General features: G+C 35.8%; 1 protein-coding gene across 1 annotated transcript; it reads left to right on the top strand.

Moving 5' to 3' along the window:
- Nucleotides 1-2,795: 2,795 nt before the first annotated feature.
- Nucleotides 2,796-13,192, top strand: LOC135620343 (ataxin-3 homolog). The gene is made up of 2 exons (XM_065123250.1): nucleotides 2,796-3,320; nucleotides 12,382-13,192. Exons 1-2 carry the CDS (start codon nucleotides 3,066-3,068, stop codon nucleotides 13,069-13,071), a joined length of 945 nt encoding a protein of 314 aa, XP_064979322.1. The 5' UTR covers nucleotides 2,796-3,065; the 3' UTR covers nucleotides 13,072-13,192.
- Nucleotides 13,193-14,341: the final 1,149 nt, after the last annotated feature.

Genomic DNA, 14,341 nt, shown 5'->3' with positions numbered 1-14,341 from the left:
AGGTAGGTCAGATGTAATAGACTTCAGATGAGGTGAAACTTTTGGTAAAAATGTAATTTTATATAAATAAACTAGGCCGATTTACCTAAAAACCTCCCCGCTAATTCATTTGCATGAATGGACAAATATGTCCTTGCCCTTGTAAGTTTAAGATGTGGTTTTAGTGTAAATCTACTCGGTTACGTCGTTCTTTCTTACCCTCTCAAACCGTTTCTTGTTGCATGTGACTTAAAGCGTATAAATCTATCACACTATCAAGATATCATAGCTAAGATCCTATACAGTCATCTTTGTCGCTAGTTCACTAGTGGCTATCTAATATCAAGATGAAGAGGTATCACCGCGTTGTTGTGCATCAGTTTAGTTACTTTTAACATTTTGATTCATACAATTTTTTTTTTATTATTATTATTATTTATATTAAAATTTTTATATTTATGAAAGTGAAATATCGAAGCCGATCAATGTTAAAAAGATAATTTTACATGATTAAAAATCAAGAAAATAAATATAAAGATCTCAATGTAACTTTTGAAATTACAAGAATCGAAATGCTAAACGTAACTAATTATATATAGATAATCTATAATTAGCTCATCAATTGACGCATGAAGTGTTTTTTTTTTATGACATGGTAAGGATCATAAAACTATGGAATGTAGTGATTATTTAATATGTTGATTTTGGCCAATATAGACTAAAAAGCAGCTCTTGCACGATGTGTCGTATCAAGTTTTTTTTATGTCAATATAAAGTCACAATCATGCAATCTGAAATAAATTTAATATTAAATTTTAAAATTAAATAATAATAGATTAAAATTAGGATCGGTAATTATCAAAACAATACTCAAGTTTTCAATTCACATATGTTATTTCTGAACTTTTTTTTTTTTTCTGATCGATAATTATCAAATATTTTATTTTGATATGTTTAGAACTAATATAGTACTTGTCATTCTTTAGAGAAGAGTTAATGATGATAATCATTTTATATTTTGTTCTATAATTTTCTTTTTGCTAATAACAAGAGAGGAAAATATGTTGATAATGATTTAAATTCCTCATGTCTTACTTGAGTTTTCTTAGATGTCTTACTGAGTTAACTATTTTGGTTTCATTGATAGCTTACTTGCATTTGTTAAATCTTTTGGTTTATTTTATGAATATTTTATCATATTTGAAAACTCATTAAAATGACTTATCATAAAGTATCTTGATGATCTTAATACGGTTGGCCTACTCCTTCGAATCTTGTGGCTTACTTCATGAGTATTTTAGAAAGTAAATCTCATATTTGGAACTTGATGAGAATGGCTTATCGATGAAATAAAAGTTAAAAATTTTGAATCATTTGTGTGCTTCTCTTTTTGTTAATAATAAAGGAGGAGAAATATGAAAGACTTATGAATTTGCTTTGTGTTTATGATTTATGAATCTTTTTGATAGTCATGACTTGTGATTTATGTTTCTCTTAACTTTATGATTTTAATAACTTATGACTTGTGATTTATGTTTCTTTTGAATTGATGATGCTCATGGCTCTCGTGATCCATGACTTCTTGATCGCTATGACTTCAACTTCTCATGTAATTTTTGTTTTCATATAATTGAATCACTAATATACTTTATTCTTTTTACTAATGATAAAAAGTGGCTAAGATATATGACAAAAATATAATGATAAACGATAATAAAATATTTAAAATACTTACAATTATATTCTAGTCATGTTTCACTTTACTTATGCAACTTGACTCATGATGTCATCGTATTTTTATGGCATATAGATACGGTGGATTTTTATTAAAACATCATCATAATATCATAATTGTAAACTTTTGTCATCATGATTCTTATCGGTTATATTTTATTAAATATTTCTTTGACTTGATGCATTTTGATACTCATACTTATGACATGCATTTTGATTCTTGTTAGGCCCTCGACGTTATTTGATTGTTATCATTAAAAAGAAAAAAACTGTTGAATTTTAAATTTTGATGATGAGATCAATTGATGAGCTCGATGAACTAATGTATTTTTAAGATAAGTAATATAGGAAATACCTTGATCACAAACATGGATCATGGAATGATAAAAAAATTGAGCTAGAGAGTCGAATGTTGTGCTAGAAGATTATCTTGTCGGAATTAGATGTCTAGTCAAAGGATTAGTCAACGTGCTATAGATCGAACTTGGTGTTATAGATTTAGACATCATTTCAAAAAGTTCGAATATTATGCTATAAGATTTGATGTCGTACGAAAGTCGACATATCAAATGAACGGATAATATGTCAAATGACAAGACGATGTACCAAAGGTTAAATAAAGTATTTGAAAGATCGGATGACATGTTAGAAGAATAGATAATGTGTCATAAAATCCGAAGATATACCACATGAGTGATTAATAAGCCAAGATCTTGATTGAATAATAAAAAAATATAAGTTTTATTATTTTTTAAAGTCCTTTTATAGTTTTTTTTTTTTTTTGGATATCATAGAAATATTTTTAAAAAAATATTATATTCAATATACGATACGTTCGACTAGCTTGATTTAAAAAATATTATATTTAAAATAGAATATTTTAGATATTTAAAGATGGGCAAAAATTAGAAAATAGAAAGCCCAAAATGCGAGAGGAGTGAGTTAGTTGCCCGATTTACTTAAGCAGCACTTCACAAGTCAGACACACAACTAAAGCTGAAGCCACCCACCGGACTTTAATTTATTTATTTATTATTGTTTTTCATTTATGGCTGGAATTATTAGACTTCCTCTTTCGTCGCCATCTCCTTTCCTTCGTGTGCGAGGAGACACGTCGTTTGTCTTCGCTCCGCTCCTCTCCCTTTTGACGACGTCCCCTCTTTCTCTCTTCCCCGCCCTTGTCGTTCCTGTCGCGCGTCAAATTGAGCTCTCGAGCGACGCTAAATCGGCTTTTCTCCTTCGCTTCCAAGTTTGCCGGCGGTCCTCCTGCGATTTACATCCTCGGAGTCGGAGGTCAGGCAAGAGGAGATCGATTCCATTTCTAGGGTTCTCTCTTTCCTCGGGCGTCAGGAATGGAAGGCCCCAGCAACGGCGGGCTGCTGTACCACGAGATGCAGGAGTCGAAGCTTTGCGCCGTCCACTGCGTCAACACCGTCTTGCAGGGGCCCTTCTTCTCCGAGCTCGATCTCGCCGCGCTCGCCTCCGACCTCGACCAGACGGAGCGCCAGATGATGCTCGAGGGCGCAGGCCATGGCGGCGCCTCGTCTGGCGACTTCTACTCGGAGGTCTCGCACAATGTGTCCATGAATGGCGATTTCAGCATCCAGGTTGGGTCTCGGAACCCTCTCTAATCACGTTTTACTTTTATTGCCGCTCCAAAGAAAATCTAGGTCATGTTAAAGGAGGTTTGATCTCGAAAAGAAAATTGAAACGTACTGCTTGATCAAATATGTATAAGTTTACGGAGACCTTAATAGCATTTGGCTTTCCTATTCGTTTCACAGCTAACACAAGACTATGTGGAATATTTGTTGATCGATTTGTACTACAGAATTGAAGGGCATCTCAAGTAATATGTAACTGATAAAGTACTTCTTTAACCGTGCCTGCCTGGAGAGGCCGATCGAAACTGTATTCTTGTGTCTTTAAATGACCGGTGTTTGTTTTAGCTGGTTGAGTTTTCTTGGTTAATGTTGTGTTGGTTTTGGCATGCCAAACGTGTCCAAGAACCATTTGTCATTTATGCTTTATGTCAAATAGATGTTTTTGGATTATATGAGCAGAAACTATCATGATAAAAGTTATTGATACCAATCTGATGAAACCTGACGAGAGATAAATAGAGCAATAGATCAAAGGGAATGAAGGGTGGAGGAGGTGGAAGTTGTGACGAGTATTAGAAGGATGAAACACCCAAAAGGGGAAGAAGAAAGATGATCAAGTCCTCTCAGCAACAAATAACTGAATCACTTCCATAAAATATAATATTTGGTGGTCTACGCCATCAATAGACATGCATCTTACTTTTTACTGTAATAAACATGTTTATAGGATTTTTAATAAAAAGTAATAAAAGAAAATTCAGCATATGTTTTCCTTTATTCCTTTCTGATTATGAAATCCAAACTTGTTTATTGATGGTAGCCATCTTATTAGACTACTGCAGTTTATTAGTTGAGATACTGTTAAAACCTTTAAAAATTTTTGCTGAAATTTCAAACATCCAGCTATACTCCATTTATCACTCCAGTTTTTCACCGTTTTGAGACATTGTCAGCCACTAGGAAGTAGGATCTTCTTAAGACGTAGTAGGTTACTCATCGTCCTCTTTGTAAAGAAAAAACTGTCTATGATTGTTTTAGTCTATGCCATCACTAGACATTTCCATAAAATATAATATTCGGCATCACTAAACATTCCTCTTGCTTTTAAGTACTATAAGATACATGTTTATAGGACTCTAAAAAAGAAATGAATAAAAGAAAAGTCAGCATAATTTTTCCTTTATTCCTATCTGAATATTAAATCGGAACCTAATATATTCTTTCCTTTATTTATATCTGAATATTAAATCTGAAGTTATTTAATTGATATTAGCCATCTGCAGTTTAGTAGTTGACATACTGTTAAAACCTTTAACAAATTTGGCTGAAAGTTAAAACTTCGGCTATGCTTCATAGATCACTCCAGTTGCACTGTTTTGATATATTGTCAGCAGCTAGGAAGTAGAATCTGATTAAGATGTTTTAGGGTACCCATCATCCTCTTTGTTAAGAAAAAAATGCCTATGAGTAGCCCACTGTATCTGCATGGTACTGTAGCTAAATTATCCATAAATAGTAATTCTCAACTAGAGGATTAATATGCAATCCAATCGATACCCAAATGAGAATATGTTTGGACTCAACTAAAATAGTAATGAGATACAAGCTTACCAGCTCAAAACTAACTAAAAGCTTTGAACAGAACTTAAATAGATTCATAAAATTAATGACAAAATAATCCAAAATTGCAAAATTTTAATGGACTCAATTACCTTGATATATTCATTTAAAGATAATGTGCAGATGTCTTGATTCTGGAATTAGCAGTCTGATTTAACAGTTGGGAAGAAATTGCCTATGGCCATGACTTCTTCAATCCGGTAATTTAAATAGGTGCTTAGGCGCTTACTTAAGCACTCGGGCGAGGTAAGGCGAGGATCGAGTGCCTTGTGTGTGGATCACGTGGCGCGCTTCAATGAGGCGCCCAGGTGCTAGGCACTTCGGGCGAGCGCCCGATTCAATTAAGCGAACCAAACCGGTTTAAGTTTGGTTCGATTCGTAGTTTCTTAGCTAAAAAGCCACGCTTCACACCCACGCGACCCCAAGGAACCCTAGCATTGCTTCTGCCTCCGCTGTCGACGCTTTCTGTTGTTGCCTCCGTCGTAGACGCAGTGGACCGAGCCTTCTTTTGTTGTCGACGGACGAGTCCGACAGCCCCCATAGCTTCCTTTCGTTGTCGATTCCTTCTGTTGTCGCTTCCTTCCACTATCGAGGGAGAGGACCGTAGGCTCCTCCGCCATCGACGGATGCCCTCAGGGGCTTTCGTCGTTGCTACTGTCCACAGCTTTCGCCACTGTCATCGTTGCTGTTTGCAGCTTCCATTATTGTCGCCGCTGCTGTCCGCAACTTTCGCCATTGTCACTACTACTGTCCGCAGCTTCCCTTGCTGACGTTGCTGTTGTCCACAGCTTCTGCCATTGCCGCTATTGTCGTTCGTAGCGCTGTCACAACTAACTTAAACTAATCCTCCGCCACTGCTGCTATCTCCCTCTGTTACCATTAACATTTTTTTCTCCCCCCTCTAACTTTAAGTAATATACTATTAACAGTATATTTTTAATTTACTATCATATTTTTATTTAAATAATTATATTTTAAATTATATTATATAATTTTTTATATTTTAATATTTCAGAGCGTATCGCTTTGCTCGGGCGAGTGCTTAGGCGAGCGCCTAGCACCTCGGGCGTTTTGAGACCTTGGCGTCTTTTGGCGCTTAGCGCTTTTTAAATCACTGCTTCAATCTGACCCTTCTCTTTTGTCTCAATCCCTGAACCGCTTTAGCTGTTTACTTTTCAATTGAAACATTAATCTACCTTTTTTCATTAGTATTTACTATCTTGGTATTAATTTGTAGATTCTAAGTCCATAGACTTAAAAAAATAGTTGTTTCACTTTATCTCAAATTTGTTCAAGCTATTGGATCGGCTTCTCACTAATTTTCAGTTCATGGTTGCAAATTCTAATTCACGCATGGAGGCTGGAGCACAGAATTTCTCAGTGCGATTGGGCCTGTAATTGGCATGTGCACCTCCAAGTATCACATGGCACTTAAGAATCCACGTGTTTGCCTTTGTGACGCAGGTTTTGAAATCACAGAATGGGAATATTGACTCCTACTCTCATTGAACAGCCAAAACCCCTAAAGGGGTCTTCAGTCATGGCTAAGTTTTCAGGAGCACTTTGGTCATTGATGTTCTTTTTTCTAGCCTAATTGGTGTTTAGTTATTGAATAAGTATAAATAAAGTGATATAAGTAAAGGGGGGTCTGCAGGCCCCTAGAATATATGAGAAAAATATTATTCTATGTATCAAATTTGTTTGCAATATTTTTCAGCACTTTAAAGTTCTTAATTTAATTTCAAGGGAGGCTTTTCTTTTTCTTGAACAAGAGGCAATCTTAAGGTTGGTCATAAGGGATATCTGGGATTAGTTGGACAACATGCAAATATTTGTTGGAATTAATGTTGTTGGTTGGAGATATGACAAGATTTGTTGAAAAAAAATTAGAAATAGCCAATGACTGTGATTGGCTGGGTTGGCTAGTGATTGGTGGAGACATGGCCAATCTTGATAATTCATTAGGAAAAATCAGGATTTTTGGAATTGGACTAGGTGAATCCAAGAGTCCGTATTTACTAGGCACATCTAAAATGAACTTTTGTGATATATACTATTTGCCAATGATATTGTTTAAATTGATGATATTTGAATTTGAATGAATTATAAATTATAATTATCAAAATTTACTTGAGAAACAAATGGTTTTAGATCAAGTTGCAGCATTAGCAAGAGCTAAAACAAAGTTAGTTGAATGGAAAAATTAAGAAGTTCTGAGAAGTAAAATCTTTTATTGTACTGGATTTTTTTATTCAATGTAAGGTAAAGATAACAGAAGATATCACTTAGAAAAGTTAATGCAAGGCAGTTAATTTAGAGAGGGACATTCTAGACTGTTATGTGATTGTTCTGTAATCCTTAGATTAAACCAAGATATTTTCTATAGTTATTAGGTTGGTTATGTTCCATGAATTGTAAATTGGTCACTTAGATCCTATTTATCCAACACTTTAATGACACATAGATAGGTCTAGAATGTTGTATAGAGAGTAAAAGGACATATTTGTCATTCTTTAACAATTAGGTCCATTTCAATCTTGAACAAATGTAGGAAAGTCTTTCAAGTCGATTTGGATGTCCAATAAAATTATGCTAGTGTTTCGGTTAGGTGAGTTCACTTATTTAGATTGCTGATGCTTGAAGAGGTAGAGGAATTGTAACATGAATTTGTTAGAAATAATAGAAATGGATTCAATGACTATTCAATTTGATTGGTGAATTTGCAACCAGAAATACTCAATGGCAGGCAAGGATCACTGTAAGAATTTCTAATGGGAACTGTGTCTGATTGTTGTTGTTAATGGTGTTCATGTGACATCTAGCCATGTTTTTCTGTAGACTTCTAGACTTATTGGTACACGAAGCTAATCAAAATGATTGGCCTGGGACTTAATTATTTAAAAACAGACTAATTTGGTTGAACATTCATATCCTGAAAAAAAATGGGAAAAATAAAAGAAGAAAATTTCTTTTATCCGCTTAGCATTTCCTTTCATTTATTTGTCCTCTTTCTTATCTTATTTATACGATGGCTAATTTTTCACATCTCCTCCCTCAATGTTTTAAAGCATCAGCCTTCTTCCACTTGGTTTGCTGTTTCATTTCTCTTTCTTCTCTCCCATTTGTACTCTTTGTTGTCCCCTTATCTTGTTTAGTTGGACAGCTATTGTAGTGTTTATATAAGTTGGTGGGGACTAAGACTTCAGGGTGCAAGATTTCAATTTAAAGGTGATAGACAATCAGGTACGTTTCCTATAATTATTAAATTATTCTCTTCATAAAGAGAGGGACAAGAGTATTGATTCTAATTGCATTTTGGTGGAAGAAGATATATAAAAAATATATATGATCAGCAAGAAAAGAGATGGATTTCTAAATTGCTTCATGGGTTTTCTTTGACGAAGTGATTTTTTATATTTTCATGTAGACTCTTGAGAGTTTGATGTAAATCATTTAAGATGCCTGCAAGTTTTTTACAAATATAGTCTTACTCATCCAATAATCTGATTACTAGAGAAGCTAGAAAACGGTCGAGGTGTAGTTGTAGTAGTTAAGATGTATATGTGTTTTAAGTGTGGAGAAATTAATTTCACTTGTTTAGTAATATACTAGTTTCTTTTGTTCTTTTTATGAGATAGGAATATGAAATTGCAGTACCAGAGGAAGCTACAGTGGAACTCATTATCTGAGCCTATCAATGTGTTGCCTCTTCGTGGAACTTAAACTAAAGATGGGCCTGTGAAAGATTCAATAGAGTGATATGATTGGCTTATCTGGTTCGACATTTTGGGTTTAAAAATTAAAATAAAGAAGGGCCTGCGAAAGATTCAATAGAGTGATATGAATAGCTGACCTGATTTGACCCTTAGACTTGACACTAGTTTCCTAGATAAGGCATTTTATGTAGTTTTGCCGAAAAATAAAATTAGGATTGGTTCAAAAGAGTCTTAGATTGGAATTATCTGATTCTATCTGATAATCCAACATACTAGTGTACAATTTCAGTCCTTTACCACTAACCAAACTCTCAATTTCGTTGAAGAAAGTGGCTCATTAAAATAATTTAATGGAACAGTAATATTATTAAATTGATTTGGCCAACATATCAAGTCTTCAAAAATAGTACCAAGGGCGGGCCTTGGTACTATGGAAAGGTTGCTCCTAGGAGATTAGGTTCAAGTTGCGGAAACAGCATCTCTATATTAGTTTTAAGGCTGTGTCTGTTGATCTCCTCATATCCCGCATTTTCAAGTGCCTAGTGGCCTAGTGCTAGGTATGCTCTTTTTTAATCAAGCCTTCAAAAATAAATCTAGGTAACTTTTTCAGAAGGATGAAAAAATAACTGGCATCTTAAAAGTATCAATCTCGTTATTAGTTTTTTTTAAATACATATGTAGACAACTTCTTTGCCTTGAACTACCTCTGAAGTAGTATATATTCAAAAAGAAAGAGAGATAACATAACAAAAATCAAGCAAATAAATCTGATGTGAAACCAGTGATTTAAAAAGCGCTAGGCGTCAAAATGTGCTAAGGTCCAAAAACGCCCGAGACGCTAGGCGCTCGCCTGAGCGAAACGAGACGCTAAAATATAAAAATATATAATATAATTAATAAATATAATTATTTAAAATTTTAAATAAAAATATGCTATTAAATTAAGAAAATCTAAGATACAAAATCATAATGTCACATTAACAAAAAAGTTTCAAAATTCAAATACTATTATTAGTATACTATTAATAGTATACAGAAGGAGAAGAAGGAAGAGGAGTGTAAGGGGGTGCTGACTGAGAAAAGAGGAAGCGGTAGCGGCAGCGGGAGTGTAAGGAGGTAGCGGGAGCGGTTAGCGGCGACAGCGGTAGCGATAGCGAGCAACGACAGCGGCGAGCAACAGGAGCGAGAGCGGCAGCGGCAACGAGCAAGGTTAGGGTTGGGCAGCGACAACTGATATCAGTTTTAGTTGGTTCAATTGAACCAACTAAAACACCGGAGATCGAACCAGACCTAAAATCCTAGTTCGGTCGCCTGGTTTAACCCAGGCGCTCGCCCGAAACGCCCAGCGCCTGGGCTCGGGCAAGCGTCCAAGCGGTGCCTCTTTGAAGCAAGCCGCCTGGAAGTGAAGCGAGGCGCTTGGGCCTCGCCTCGCCTCGTCCGAGCACCTAGGCGAGCGCCCGAGCGCCTTTTTAAATCACTGTGTGAAACTAACAAAGAAAAATGAAAAAAGTTCATACAAGGAGAGAGAAAGGGATAGGAAGAAAGATGAGGATCAGATCCCACTTTCCCCATGGTTGCACCACCAAAGAACTGCCCATTCTGTGCAGCAAATTTGCTCCTTGCTGCCATACCTTGTCAAATTTGTTATACCCTGACAACAATGTGAAAGTTGTTGATCTCAGGACCCCAACCAGATCAGCCCCAGCAATGTTGCAGTTATGGATGCTGTCCTGAAAGGGAGCAAAATAGGGGAAAGTAGCTAGGAAAGGAGAGTGGGGAAGGGTTGTCTCGAGAGAAGAGGGTAAAAAGGGTTGAGGTATCATTTGCATCTATTGTCCCTTTAATTACACATATTTGTGTTCAAGATCTAATCTTTATATTATATCAAATTGCCTTGGATGCATGTCCGGTCCAATTATAATCTAAAAAGCTGGATTGAATCAGTGATCAGTGGTTAGATCGTTGATCAGAAGTGCAGTCCATTTATACTTAAATTAAATAAGATAAGATCTAATCCACTTGCAGTCCTAAATTAAGGAGAGAAGATAGCTTCTACATGCCTCGTTAGATTTGCTTTTACCACACTAAAAAAGAGGTTTTTGAGTATGAGATGTGGGAGAACCTGGAACAATTCCTAGTTCCACTTTATCTTTGGTGACATGTTATGAACAAGGGCAGAAGGCAAAAGTGAACTAAGCATTGAGTTTTAAGATATGGAAAGTTAACTAATTATGGACTCTTAAGTTTGGACTCTTAGCATTGAAATATTTTTGCATCATCTTTTGTATATACCTGAAGACACCATCTGGATTAGTCTTCATCTGGAACTGCTTTTGGAATTAAATTTCTATAGAGTAGTAGTTAATCAACTTGGCTATAGAATCATATGCTAAGTGGAGGAATATTAGCACTCGCACATAAGGGCTACAGATACACCTGTAGTTATCAAGTCCAGTCCCTACCAGCAGATAGGACTATCTTCTCTTGTTTTGGAATTCTGAAATTGTTTAGACTCTAGAACTTTTGTGTGCCTAAAGTTGGCTCCAATAAGATGATAATGATGTTTAGAAGTTCTTTTGGATTTTGTACAAGTGGGGTTAGATGCACTAGCTATAATATTGCTTGACATAATACTGCACATGCAAGAGGCTTAAATGTAACTGAATCATTTATTTTGTATTCCAATTAATGTAAAAAAAGGTTTTATTTTTACATGATCAAATTGCTCTATTGGCATATAATTTCTAGTTGTAATTAATATTCATTCTTGGTCTTTTTGATCTACAAAGACTAGAAGTTGATTTCAAAGGGATCCCACACCTCATCTTTTCCTGGAGTGGTCTGAGTTATTGAAGTTTTATGTGAGTAATGAGTACGTTCCTTTTAAGATTGATCTTTAAAAGTTAAGTGTGCTTATTACTATATCTTTTTCACTGTCATTTTTAAACCTAGATTCACAGGAGTTACATTAGGCAACTGGCAGCCAGTAAAAAAATTTGTTGGATGTCGTGAGCATGAATCTTAACTGACTTCATTATTGACTGTAAACCAAAAGTGACATGATGCTTTTCACTACCTAAATGTAATAATAGATTGGCTAGTTTGTGATCTGGAAGTGATCCATTGTATCAATGTTGGATGTGTTGCACATTATACAGATTGTTTTGTGGTGATACTAGTAAAAAAGTTCAGCAGTCAATCAGAATTCAACTAGAAATATGGGTAAACTTCTGTTTTACATGATGACTGGGAGAAATTTTTTTTTTTTTTTCTTGTATATAATCAAGTTTTTTTTTCTTTGCACAATAATAAATCAAGTGGCGGTGGGGAGAGGGTAAGCGGATTGACCGATAAATGGAGTCTACGAGTAGGCTGTGCTTTCTAAGATGATCAACTGTGTGTGTATAAATAGTTCTTTAGAGATGTGTGTTTTTTGGATGATACACCAAATATCTTCAGCCTCTTGCTGGAATTTCTTCCTTGCTGTGGCTTCTTTCTATTGTAGTTTGAATGTAGGAAAAGTTGAGATGGCGCAATGATGCAAAATTTATTAACATAATGGCATCTGTATTGCTTTCTCTAAACCATTACTCTGTTTCTTGGTTTTGATGATTTTTGACGGGGGGGCTCTTATTTTTCAGAAGGATCAATGCTTTTGCTGGATTCTAATTTTTTTTCCTTTATTGTTGTCTTGCAAATTGTTGACCTAGATTTTTTCCCTTGCACAGGTTTTGCAGAAGGCTTTGGAGATATGGGATCTACAAGTTGTACCTCTCAATTCTCCAGTAGCTGAGCTATCTAAATTTGAGCCCGAGCTCGAGAATGCCTTCATATGTCACTTGCATGACCATTGGTTTTGCATTAGAAAAGTCAATGGGGAGTGGTACGACTTCAATAGTCTTCTCCCTGCCCCCGAGCATCTTTCCCAGTTCTACTTATCAGCTTACATAGATACCCTCAAGGACTCTGGGTGGAGCATCTTCTTGGTTAGGGGTAACTTCCCCACGGACTGTCCTATACCACATGACTACTCAACTGGTTTTGGGCAATGGCTAACTCCAGAAGATGCACAGCAGATAGCAAAATCATGCAATCAAATGAAGTTTTCAACCCAAGAAGCATATTCAAGCAGAATTGATACGATGGCTGAGCAGGAAGAGGAAGATCTGAATGCTGCAGTTAAAGCTAGCTTGATGGATTATACCAATATTCAAAATAGACCAGACGTAATTGAAGGTGGGCGTAATACTGTAGATTCTACCGCTCTTGGCCTCAAAGTTGATCCACCTAATTATAACAGCAGCTTTATGGATCCCTGCCCGCATCGTACTGAAAGTGGTGAATCCAGCAGTGATGTTCACAATGGAACTCGTGGTGTGGAAACCCCATCATCATCCCATGATGACAAGGTTCAGTGAGGCTGCTTTGTACCGTTGGTTAGAAGCCAACTTGGATTCCATTTGCTTCTTGTTCTGTACTTTGTGAGATGCTTTAGTGTCACATTCATTTATGCACGAAATCAGTTGATTTTTGTGGGGAGACTCTGGTTGATAGCTTCCTTGTTTACGATCATTTGTTCCTTTCATGTTGCTTCGATTTGTGATGCAACTTCTTCTAAATGGTTCCTGTGTCCGTCTTTCATAATGTAAGCGCATCGAAGATGCTCCATGCAGCTGATGCAAGTCGGCACAAGATTTGTCATTGTGTTCTAATCAGACTATGCGGTGGTTCCTTCACAGAAGCATTAAATGCTAACTCTACAATCTTGTCCATCAGCAACAAAATCTAGTGAATGTAAAGGCCAGATTTAGTGATCGCTTTCGCAAGATCTCGAAAGATTCTGAGTGGTGCTGCAATGGCAGCTAAAAAAAGAGCCCGATGATATTGACGACGATCTAAACAAGCATTTGTATGACAGCACAATCGACTAAATCATGTAAACAACACGCGAAATATGTTGGGGGTAGCAGCCAAATCCTCGGAATTCGCATTCAGATCAAACAGATCACGATGATATGACCGTCGGAGAGGGCGGTCCGTGACTCTATTTTCATGGAATTACCAGAATGCCCATGTAACAAACAAAATATCCCATCATGCTTGCTTACCCGCATCTTTCGGTAGCCAGACAATTGGGTGACTCAATTAATAGAGAGAAGATAACAATTGTGTCAATTGGTTGGCAAAAAATAGTACATAACATTGATTATCTATAATTATCCCTCATAATAATGATATAAATTACATAACATTGATGACAAATAAAATATTTTTTATTAATCATAACGAAGGAGGTTACCTCAAAATGCTTTCAATTACTTTCAGCATGAATGAAAACATTAAGGATAAAATTAAGTATGATACTAAACATCACAATGAATTAGGGTCCCTTCCCTTGTCTAATCTATATATAGGCCTTAGGCCTATGACTATCTATCACTGTAAGGTATAGACTAGAAGACACCATTGTTCTTGAGTAGAGTTTTTTAGTATTTTTCATCCACAAACTTAATTCTTGAAAAACAACTATGACAAGAATAAGCTTTTCTAGTGTTATGATTTAACCCAAAGTAGACTTTAGCTTTAAAATAAAATTACTCATTGATTCAAGTTGAAAATTTTTTTTTTTCCACTTATAATGATAAAATTACATATATTAATCCTCTCAAGATTTCATCTTGATGAAAA

The sequence above is a fragment of the Musa acuminata genome, chromosome BXJ2-8 (assembly GCF_036884655.1).
Source record: "Musa acuminata AAA Group cultivar baxijiao chromosome BXJ2-8, Cavendish_Baxijiao_AAA, whole genome shotgun sequence".
In the NCBI taxonomy this organism is placed as follows: domain Eukaryota; kingdom Viridiplantae; phylum Streptophyta; class Magnoliopsida; order Zingiberales; family Musaceae; genus Musa; species Musa acuminata.
The sequence above is the reverse complement of the archived record's forward strand: the minus strand, read 5'-3'. Positions and strand labels throughout refer to the sequence as shown.

Excerpts from the sequence above, each read along its gene's own strand:
- LOC135620343 (XM_065123250.1), top strand. The coding sequence starts at position 3,066 with ATGGAAGGCCCCAGCAACGGCGGGCTGCTGTACCACGAGATGCAGGAG. Across the intron at positions 3,321-12,381 it reads ATGGCGATTTCAGCATCCAG|GTTTTGCAGAAGGCTTTGGA; the intron begins GTTGGGTCTCGG and ends TCCCTTGCACAG.